This window comes from Melanaphis sacchari, unplaced genomic scaffold (assembly GCF_002803265.2).
Source record: "Melanaphis sacchari strain LSU unplaced genomic scaffold, SCAv2.0 Contig20_pilon_pilon, whole genome shotgun sequence".
NCBI classification, from domain to species: domain Eukaryota; kingdom Metazoa; phylum Arthropoda; class Insecta; order Hemiptera; family Aphididae; genus Melanaphis; species Melanaphis sacchari.
This window is the reverse complement of record NW_020271042.1, coordinates 6,451,641-6,463,694: the sequence shown is the minus strand read 5'-3', so window position 1 is coordinate 6,463,694 and position 12,054 is coordinate 6,451,641. Positions and strand designations below refer to the sequence as shown.

Genomic DNA, 12,054 nt, shown 5'->3' with positions numbered 1-12,054 from the left:
TATCATTTATACATGCTGTTTCAAAAAAATTTTTGCCACAAAAACTATAAAAATGAAAAAGTGGTGAAGGGAAATATTTGTGTCCGCAACTTACGTGATTTTTATTTAAAAAAAACTTTGTACGCAACTAGTATTATGATAACGAAAAACGTGTCCGCAATTGTTATGTTACAATATTGACCTGAATAATTTCGTCCGCAACTAGTATGCGTCCGTTCAAGCATCCTCTTAACAAAAATGATTTGTAGTTGTAACAGAGATCAGAATAAATAATGGTAATGACTAACACACTTTTAAACCATAGGTCAATATTGTAATAACGATTTAGATTTTTTTTTTTTAAATTAACTAAAATTGATATGATCATCGATAAAAATGTAATAATAATGATGTTACAGTCCAAAAACCGTAACTATTACAACCATTTAGATAGTGAAGGGACGAAACGCACTTTATAAACATTCAGAATTAAAGTAAAAGCAATAAATCACTTAGATTTTTAGAGAACTCAGATGAAAAAAAATATATAAATAAAAGTATAGTATGTATAATATTATTTATCATAAATTATTTAAAATAAGTTTATTTTTTTAATATTATACTTAACAGTTGATAACTAAAATTGCTTTTTTTGACTTTTGAGTTTATGAAATCAAAGTTTGTGTAATATTTTTGTATAATTCTATATTATTTGACATTTTGACACTTAAGCTTGCCTCACACGACCTTTTTTTTTTTTTGCTGCTATTGGCTCCAAGTAAGCTGCTGCATTAGATGTCTGATGGCTACTTTGCGATGTTGGCATCATACGCTATGCGTTCTCAGACTGGACTTAATACTTATAGATTTTATCACTCATTGCCGATAACTCATCAGTAATCAGTATTAATTTTTATCACAGCTATGGGCCACGTATTAAGGTTATACTTTTAATAGGTTGATGAACAAATTAACCAAACTATCAAGTACGTAAACTATGAGCGTAAACTATGTCAAAATCCAGCGCATGTTTACACAACGGAGCCAGCAGTGACGTAATTTACGACTATTAAAACCAAATATGTTGCCATCACAGCTCCCCCATATGGAAACCAGCAGCAAAAAAAGCTTCATGTGTGGTGAACTTAACTGTACTACGATGAACACGCAAAATCCAAACGGAGAATTAGCCGGATCTGTAGCACTGGTAACGGGAGGCGGTCAAAGAATGGGTCTCGCGATCGTCGACGAGCTGCTAAAAAACGGTGCTTTTGTAAGTAATAAACTAATGGGCACTGGTCCAATGTGCAACCTACAACTGATAATTATTGACCTGTCCTTATCTTTGCCGGGTCAACGTGCGACCTACAGCCAATGTGTGTTTTTTCCTATATGACATGGAGAAATATATTTATTTTTGTGAAGAGAATAGAGATACAAACGTAATAATTATAAGCCGTTCGACATTCAGTTACGGTCTCACTGTCTTTGTTGAATTACGTTATTTTAAATATGGCGTTACAGTGATTTTAATAAATTTGTTTTTTTTATTATGAGTGCTACATTAGGATACCTATATCACCCAAACAAGCAAACTATATTTGACGAATTTTTATTAGGCACGAAAGATGCTTTTATGAAATAATAATTATACATAAAATTACGATGAATTCTTATCAGACAAGAAGGATAATTAATTATAAATGAATTAATAACTATAATAACTATTAATATGAATAAATTTAAAGAATAAAATAATATTAATTAATAACTATAATGAATTAATAACTATTAAAAATGCAGTATAGGTCAATACGTATATGTAGATCGCACACTGGACCGAAAATGTATGTGTAGGTCACACATTGGACCGGTGCCAACTAATGCATAATAACAATAATCCTATTTGTTTGATTCTGAACTTAACGATAAAAACATTTTGTAATTTTGTTATAATTTAAAAACAAATAACTGTAGATACTAGAAATGTTCATTGAATATATTAATATTATCTAATTATGATATTTTAATGATATGCTCACACATCATGTGTTATTACAATATAATTTTCTATGATATTTTTTAATTTATTAATTAATAACTTTAAGTTTCAAATTACTTTTTCTCTAAACGTTTAAACTCGGTTAAAAAGCTTGAAAATTGATACTAGTATTCTTATAAATTTTTTATACTGGAGTTAAAAAAAGTTTAGCATAAAGAATTAAAGACACATACATTTTTCATTAGTGTTAATAAAGGTTAAATTTTAATAAAATTGAATATTTACGAGTAAAATAACGGTTTTTTATCAAACAAATTTAGTTTATTTAAAGTAATTAAAAAATTATTTATCTTAAAATCATAAGACGTATCGTTCTCATCAAAATTATTATTTTCTATAGGTACTTAGAAAATTTTTTCAAAATATTTAAAAATAATTTAAGTTATTTATAGCATTTAAAATAATCCTTTAAGTTTTTTTTTTTTTTAAATGGTAAAAATTGAGTTTGTAAGCTCAAATTTTAGATTAAAAATTCAGTATTAGATACCGTATAATTTGAAATTTTAGCAATTAAAAAATATTTTAAACTCATAGGCACAATATTTTTTCATGAACAATTAAATTTAGCAAAATTATAATCTAGGTATAGATTATTCTTAAATTAAAAATGTATTTTTCAATTTTTATGGCTATTATTATAACCTATGAGGCTTGAACATTTAATAAGTACAGATTCCTCATAAGTTGTGCATACTGGAATTAAAAATATGAAAACTTGTTTTTTTTTTTATACATAAACACTTAAAGCTCAAATTTGAACAAAATTTGATATTTAAACAAAGAATAATGATTTTAGTTATTTAGTAATTTAAAAATATTGGTAGGAATTTAATACTTTTACGTATGATATTATATTTTATATACACAATGGCATTTTCAAAACATTTTGATTATTATTATTTATTTATTTTTTTGCCATTACCTATTTGTAATTTTTATCGTATTACTTAATTATACTTATAGTAAAATAATAATTTATATAATAGGCTAACGACACTCTCCACTCAGAATTATTTTTTGTATGCAATGATTTATCATTAAATTCCAAATAAACACATCCATTTTAACCCACATCCACAACGATAATCTGTTATCGCTTTATTTTGTTAGTGACATAGTAGACATAGAAACAACAGTCTATAATCACCTACTCGATGACAAAGTACTCACAAACAACTGTACAGCAAAGTAGTTACTCTTCTCCTTCTTAAATTTGAATGTATAAACGTGCAGATGTGTTTATTAAAATTTGATTTAAATGTTGTGTAAAAAAAAATTTCTTAAGTTACCTTTTTGGGGTGGATAACATTTTTACCCTCTTCTTTTAAAAACTGAAATAATTTTTAGTTGAAAATTTTATTAATATCGAATCCATTCATAATTGAAACGTGTGTAACGAGAATAGTATACTATTTGTATTTTTATACAAATTATTTGATACAAATGTGAAATTTATTGGTTATAAAATTATTCTTTCGGAAGTAAATAGCATCAATTTTTTGACTTTGAACTCATAGAATAATAAGATGATATCCCATCTAACGATAAGACCTATGTCAGAGTTAGTTTGTTGGCCAGGAAAAATTATTTAGTGGATAACTTTTCTGAAAATATTAACATATCAAAAACAAAATTTAAACGAGTATAGTTTTTGAGTTATTAAGATGTGTATACTAAAAATAAAAGATCCATGATGATGGGATTGAAAGATATGGGGACTATGATGATTTGGAAAATTTAATAATTAATATTGAAGTATTAACTATTATAAAATATATTAAAATAGCTCATGCGTAATAGTTAAATAATAGATATAATATTACATATAACTGATATAACTTATATTTTTGTAAAACCATTTTTAAAGACTATAATCCTGTTTATATGCAATAATTTATTAATTTAATGATTGAGAAACTACTCGTTCGAATAATCGAATATTAAATTAGGTACGTCAGAATTTGAATAAATTCATTATTAAAACACCACTAAATACTCTGTTTATAATATATATATTAAGAATAGGCAACTGGCGAACCGCGGCCGCATATACGGTCATGTGCCTTTTTATCTGGTATGTGCTATATTTTCTAATAACAATACAATTTTAGTATTTATCTGAATTTAATTTATTAAGTTTTTTTTAACATTAAAACATGTTGTAAACATAAATAAATAAGTATAAAAAGTAATTAATGTTAATTTTAAATTTTATCAGCCTTTTATTTTTGCTTTCTATACTCTCCAGCCTACTTAGTTTTAAAATTCTAAAAATTGACCCCCAAGTAACTTTAAGTTGCCCATCCCTAATACATATTATCGAAAATAATATAGTTTACACAAAAACATATTATGTAAGCGTATTACGTACAAGTTCAATTAACACTAAGCGAGTTTCACAAATCTTTGGGCAAAGGAAAGTTAGATTGATAATAATATGTCAGATAGACAAATATGTAACGTCCCCTATTCACCTGGCGCAAGCGGTCTTGCGTCGCCATACCGATAAAATTATGTTTTGATTAACGAGGTCTCGGGGACTCGAACTCGGTGTGTAATATTAATAAACTAGAGATCAGGGTTACCTTATTCAAGTAAAGCACAGTTGTTATAAATGTAATGTATATTTTAACAGATAATTTGTAATTATATATATAGAATAAAGGTTACAGATCCGGGTAGATTTGACAAGCCGTGAGTGTAGATTGAGGATGGCCGCACGGATCGTTAAGGAGTCTTCTGTATCGTCTGCCTCTGCTCCGTGTCGCACACTCTCTTTCACTATACGTATTGGTAATCGTTATATACCCTAGACTGCTGCCTAAAAGCCTTAGGTCATCAGTCGGCCCCGCTTGCCATTCTTCACACTCAGCATTTTAACAACGTGTGCCCTACTTAAGGAATAATGTACGATGTCGATAGACGGCAATCGTTACACTACAATAACGAATCAAAACACTAGAGGAAAACGTTGAAATACGCAGTGCAAGTTTGTGAGTAGCGGTTGGCGGTCAACCGTTAGACAAGCATCTAACAATCACGATGTCCTTAAAAATAAAATTTTGATCAATTTTTGTGTCCAATTAACTTTGTATACGAAATATTTCTTACTATTTATTTTTATCAAGGTATCACTAATAGATATTAACGAAGAAACAGGAAACAAAGCGATCAGAGAATTAGAAATCAAATACAAATCGTCTTCAAGTAGATTATTATTTGTCAAGTGTGATGTTACCAATAAAATCGAATTCGAAGGTAAATATTCTTATTGACAGTTTATGTTATGTAAACATAAAAAATTACAATTTATATAGAATCCAGAACATTTAATAATTTTTTTACGTATATATTTATAGACTCTTTTAAAAAGACTATTGAAAAATTTGGGAAAATAAACATAGTTGTTAATAATGCCGGTATCATGACCAAGTATATTACTTCGTGGGAGCTAGCCATCGATTTAAATTACGTAAGTAGACAAACACAGATATATATTGATACCTAAATTAAGATTAGCAATATTTTTATATTTCCATTAGATTTTTTTAGTTTAGTTCGATTAATCATATTATACTTTTAGGAACAAATACAGATTAGCTCCCAAATGATTTTTTAGAATTTTTTTTTAGATATAGGTAATGTATATTATATTGAATCAATATTCTCGTCATCAGATACACCGAGCCCATCATTGTCGTATTTTTGTGGTTCGTATAACTTACCAGCTAAACGAAAAAATTCCACGTCAGGGCCTAGATTATACGGCATTATTTTAAAAATATAAATTTTGCTATGTATCCGTCATAGAAATGTTTTTTCGTGAATATTGAAATAGTGAAGTTTTGGCATGTCTCCACATGCCTTCAACGGTGTTAATGTGCAACACCCATTCTTTGATTATAGCTTGCAATATTTCCTTATCTCGCTTTTCAACAAAAATTAAGAAACATGCTCCGTTATCTCTCTATACATCGCTTAATATTGACCACCAACTGCATCAAATACACAGTATTTGCGATTTCCGAATTTTGATCCATCAATTTCAACTGTTTTACCTACTCCTATTCGTTATATTAAAATATTATTCAAATATAACATATTATAACATTTTAAAAATAATAACTACTAATTTTTTCATGATGTATTATCATCCCATCAAAAACAACTTCACGGTGAAAATATACCCAGCCCACGATGGTATGTTGAGCAATCACTAATTCTCCAAAAAAGGACAATAATTATACGCTTTTAGTCATTAATACGTAAAACTCATAATCGTTACAGAGATAAATGCAACTTATAGAAAAATGTATCTTTTCTTGTGAATACATAAACATTACATTTTACCTTTGGAAAAATACAGTTTATCTAACACTAATATTTTTTTTATTTCTGAAGCCAAAATAGTAATAACCCCTTCTCATGAGAGAAGAGCTGTGAAATTAATACAAAGATTATAACGTCAAATTATTATTATAAATAACAAAATATTTAATGTTTTAAAATTTACTTTTTCTCGATGTGAATTCTTGGAATAATCTCGACATTTCTATACGTATCCGTCAATGCAATTTGCTGTCAAACATAATTTAAAAGAATGTCCATAAACGCATTTTAATGAGTTATTTTTGGCAATTAATATTTAAGACTACAGTTTTTCAATCATTGCTAAAGAAACAGCCCCTTGGCGTTTTCGCTTAAATAGCTCATAAATATAAATAAAATCGAGAGGCATATTTTTCAAATTATTAATGTACAAAACTATTCAAAATTAAAATCGATGCAAGTTCTCAACTAGCTATGAATTACAACCATAACTTTTTTATCTACTAATCGTAAACATACCTAGGTAATTACTTATCAGTTAGGTATCGGTGCTCCATGCTGTAATTAAATTGTTCAATTTCTACAATGTTTATCACTTTTATCTAATAATTATCATATCACACTTTATTATCTTCCCCCAATTTGCTATGCAACACCACCTCTAGTGGGTAATATGATTTTAAAAAATGAATTTCGGTTGTACCTCTGCATTTTACCAAAATATTATACAAGTGCAAATCATACACTGACCCAAATAAATGCAAATATTTCATTTTGTATCAAATAAAATATTAATTAGTTAGTTATTTAGAAGATGAATTTAATAATCATGTAACAATATTATTATAAAATGTTTATGAATAGAATATCTACATATCTATATCTGTATATTTTTATTTTGTATTGCTTATTATTTTAACCTATTTCTTCCAAACCAAGAAATATTAGTCCGTTCTGATTTCACCAAAAACTTTTTTATGTCATTACATACCAAATGAAAAAAAAAATCCAAAACTCAATTTTGAGTTACTTTAATATGTAAATGACTTAATAATTAATTTTTTGTGGTTTATTTATAATAACGTAAAAAGTAAGTACGATAATTGAATTTCGATTTCACCAAAATGTGAAGCATATGAATACCAACATTTTCAAAAAAAAAAATTCTAAAAAAATTAATTTTTGGTATTTTAAACCTAACTGTGTTCTTAGTTCCAAATTAAACGTTGAGGGTATGTTTGCTTGGTCTGATTCATCTGTGGCTTTGGCATGGATAGTTAATGCCCATCTTGAATTTAAAGTTTTCGTTTCAAATCGCATCAATCAAATTTGTCAACTTATCCCTCTTTGTAATTGGTTTTATATTAGCACTGAGGATAATCCCGCTGATTGTGCCTCTTGAGGTGTTTCTCCGTCGGCGTTAATCAATTTAAAATTGTACTGTAATGGTCCTAACATATTGTCGCAACCGCCATCCACTTGGGTGTCCAATTTTCAGCCTCTTGATTTAGACGATATACCTGAAGTCAAAACAATCTCTCTTGTGATTGGAACGTCGATTTCTGAGCCTGAATGGTTTCATAAATTCTCGTTTTTTGATAAATTGTTGGCGGTTGTCTCATGGATACACCGATTTATTGATTTGTGTTGGCGTCGTGTCACTCATACTAGTCATTATCTCACTTAGTCTGAACTAAACGACTCTTAACTGGTTCTTACGAAGGTGTCGCAATGTGTTTATTTATCTCAGTTGTGTCGTGAATTCAATGCATCGACTAACATTTCAAAAGCATGGGTACATTTGAGTCCCTTTATTAACGAACAGAGTCTTATACGTGTCAGAGGGCGGTCATCACACGCTGTTATCCCAGATCACCAAAAACATCCGATACTTTTGTCTCACCGTTCTCATTTGTCACTGTTGCTTGTACGCCGCTGGCATAAAGTTTTCTATCACGCTGACCCAAGGGTTATCACTATGGTAGTGTCCCGGAAATTTTGGATCGCTGCAGCGCGTTGATTGATTAAGCATGTTATTATTAGGTGTGTTATTTGCATTCGGTTTTCAGCTCGAAATCCAACTCCGGTTATGGCTGATCTGTAGCCGTGTCGAGTTCAGCTATGCCGTGCATTTGCGAAAGTAGGTATCGACTATGCGGGTCCATTAACGATTAAAGACGTCAGTCTTCGCAAATCGAAACATTATAAAGTGTACATAGCCGTTTTGTGTGTTATGGCTATTAAATGTGTCTATTTAGAGCCAGTACTCGATCTGTCGACCGAAGCTTTTCTTGCTGCTCTTGATAGATTCGTGTCCAGGCGGGGGTTGTCATCAGACGTTCATTCTGGTTGTGGAACTAATTTTGGTGGCGCTGCTCGTCAGTTACGTTCATTAGTCAAATCCCAGTTAGTTAAGTCTTTCAGTTTTAACTGGCATTTCAACCTTCCCAGCGCCCCGCACTTTGGTGGCATTTGGGAGGCTGCCGTCAAAACTGCAAAATCTTTGCTTATTCGCACAATGGGAACACACGTGGCAACTTTAGAGGAATTCATCACTATTTTGACTCGCGTTGAAGCGGTTTTAAATTCACGACCCTTTACCCCGTTAACATCTGATCCGTCTGATTTGGATTGCTTGACTCCTGGTCATTTTCTGATTGGCCAGCCTCTGTGCACGGTACCTACTTGCAACGTATCCGATGTCACTAGAACCCATCTGTCTAAATGGAAATTGTTACATCAGATAGTGCAGTCATTTTAGCGTCGATGATCAAATGAGTATCTTAATCTATTGCAAGTGCGACAAAAATGGGCCTCTGGCACTACGAAGGGACTGCGTGTCAACGATATGTTTGTTATCAAAGACAATATGTCCCTCCGTTACAATGGAAGTTAGGACGTGTGACACAGCTTTTACCTGGTATTGACGGGGTAGTACGCGTTGTTCGACTTTTAACTAATGGAGGAGAATTGATCCGTCCAGTAATTAAGTTGGTTCTTTTACCAACCGAAGAAGATCCTTCCACATGATTTTGTGTATAATATTGTTTAAGTGTAATTTAAACTAGTTTTATACATGTTATTTTTCTTTAATATTATAAATGGTGAGTAACCATTATTCACTGTTTAGTAATCTCAAACTCTTGAAAGCCAGTACACCACTTATGCTACTTGTACAATAGTTAAAATAATTAAAGTTATATCTAGTTATCGGGATCGTTATGATATTTTTTCTATTGTAAATGTTATTTTATTTGTAATCTATAATAATTTTTTTTTTTTTTTGTTATTGTAAAAAAAAGGAACCAAATATTTTAATGTAAGTTAACTTTGTAAAATATTTGTATCATCTTGTAAAATAGATTATGTAAAGTTTACATTGTAAACCGACAATACCAACTAGGTCATCTGCAATACGTCCGATATCTTTCAAGTAATTCACCATCATTCAACTGCTTGCTTTATTTTCCCAACTTCGAGCTGACTCCATTGTAAAGATTGAAAGTCTACACTTCCAATGGGGAAGTATGTTTGAGCAACACCGGTCATAAATTGGCCACACTAAGCCAGTGGTTCAACTCGGTCAGCCAGGCCGCAAAAACACGCTGTTTTTTTTTTTTTGATTATTGCGTGGTTTGTCGTTAGTTCGTCATCTTCGTCGAAAATGCGCGTGTGACAGTGGTAGACGCCATTTTTTCCTTTAGTTGTTTTGCGTTTTTTACAACTACTGTTTGAATTTAATTGTGTGTGAGTCTGGTTTTAGGAACGTAAAACACGATCTTGGTCCTCGTGTTGTCCCTCATTTTATACCATCCTGTTTGTCATTTTGCGTGTTGTCCCACGTTCGCACGACGCGCGTGGCAGTTTTGTGTTCTGTCGCTGTTTGCGGGAGTTGCCGTGTCACTGTTGCCCTCACGTGGCCACGTGTCATAATTTTGGGTTCAGTGCGAGGATTGCTGGCAAGGTCATTTTGCGGTGACTACATTGGTATATTGTCGAGTATTATTTCGTTTATATTTTTTTTTTTTTTTTTTTTTTTGTTATACCTTTGCGTTACTTGTTTATATACAATTATAATATAAATGGTTTAATAATTTGTACATGATATTTTGCTAAGATCCATTATCACCTCGGTCACCTATAATTTGATTATTAAAGAAATCAATCGTCAACCGCTCGTAAGGAACATTTACTTCACAACATAATAGAATAGTTCTAATTGTTTTATTATCTTTAGTAGTTTCAGATAAATTTAATTTTATACTATTGTATTATAGAAAGCAGTAGTTCATGGTACCATACTAGGTCTCAAATACATTGAAAACAAAGTGGATAGAAACTCTGCTGTAATTAATATAGCATCGATAGTTGGACTATCCAACACTGTCTTACCCATATACCAATCGACCAAAAGAGCCGTTATCGATTTCACAAAATGTATTGGAGTAAATATATCTTAAATACTTTTATAACTGCAATATTAACATTTATTATGACTAATAAGTTTAGGAATTTTCCTTTTTTTTTAATATTAACCAAATTTTAATGCGTTTCAAGTGTCCGTTCAATATGAAAGCACACGGAAATAACGTCAGAGTTATGGCTATTTGTCCCGGTCCTACGTTCGACGGATTTGATAACAACATAGATGAAAAAAACTCTTTAGAGCACGAAATTAAGGAATTAATAATTAACGGTGAAGAGACTCCAAATCAAAATAGAGTAATAACAATACAGAGGTAATACATTTGATTACATTATTACGTTAGTAATAAAATATCCTTATTATACGAATAAGAAGATAATAAAAAAAACTTATAATATTTGAAAATTTATATTACAGCACTGATTATGTTAAAACTGCATTTCTTCACGCTATGAAAAATGGTCAAAGTGGAGACGTTTGGATAACTGAAAATAAAGAGTCTGCGAGACTTGCACATTTCTACACCCAATATTAAATACCGACTTCTAATTGAATTTTAATCCTGTAAAAACATAAATTATGATGTAATTAATACATTTATTTAATTTGCTACAATAAAAAATAATTATATTAAAACATAATTATATACCATAACAGTTTAATTCAGTTTAATCAAAACTGTATGTGGTAGTAAATACTCTTGTCACTTAAACGTTATAAATATTAATATTGCAATTGTAAGTAATAATAAACCAACGTAGATATTTTATAAGTTGCTTTTTTTAAAAAATTTAAACGACTAGCTTCCTACAATATCTATGCATTTAATAGTGATATTTTTTTCACTGTCATTCGTGTCGCAAAAATTGGCAGTTAGCCACCTCTGTACCCTGAACCTCGCCTTATCGTGTAGACTGCAGAAAATGCCCGAAATAGTTCTTGTTCTGTACGAACACTTATTGCGGACCAAAACAGTGGCACGTAAATATTTACGCTATTCTTATCACTGTTATCAGTGTTATCATTTTAGACTCTCCTGAACATTTTACTTTACTACATTATTTGCTAACCACTACAACAAACAGCCTGCTAGAACGTGGCAGACAGCTATCAGTTTTCGTAACGCGGACTATAACGTTTGTTTATGTATTATTATATACACTTAGATGGCAACCTATTAGTGTACGTGTTGGTTGAATTTATTTTTACCGACATTTTAAAATGCCATTGTGGGTATAAATAAAATATAATGATGTAC

At 30.4% G+C, this 12,054-nt stretch overlaps 1 protein-coding gene across 8 annotated transcripts in view; it reads left to right on the top strand.

Annotated features, from left to right (window-relative positions):
* LOC112593828 (15-hydroxyprostaglandin dehydrogenase [NAD(+)]-like) overlaps positions 1–12,054 on the top strand; it is a 23,308-nt gene extending 11,254 nt beyond the window's left edge. The window contains exons 1-9 of one of the 8 annotated variants that reach the window (XM_025338411.1): positions 447–541; positions 759–875; positions 937–965; positions 1,076–1,252; positions 5,170–5,299; positions 5,401–5,513; positions 10,648–10,815; positions 10,928–11,109; positions 11,214–12,054. In XM_025338411.1, coding sequence (XP_025194196.1) covers positions 1,085–1,252; positions 5,170–5,299; positions 5,401–5,513; positions 10,648–10,815; positions 10,928–11,109; positions 11,214–11,331 — 879 coding nt within the window. In that variant the 5' untranslated portion in view covers positions 447–541; positions 759–875; positions 937–965; positions 1,076–1,084 and the 3' untranslated portion in view covers positions 11,332–12,054. Of the gene's footprint in view, positions 1–446; positions 542–742; positions 883–936; positions 1,253–5,169; positions 5,300–5,400; positions 5,514–10,647; positions 10,816–10,927; positions 11,110–11,213 lie in introns of those variants that run through there. The other 7 variants (XM_025338407.1, XM_025338410.1, XM_025338412.1 and 4 more) reach the window with 7 other exon arrangements.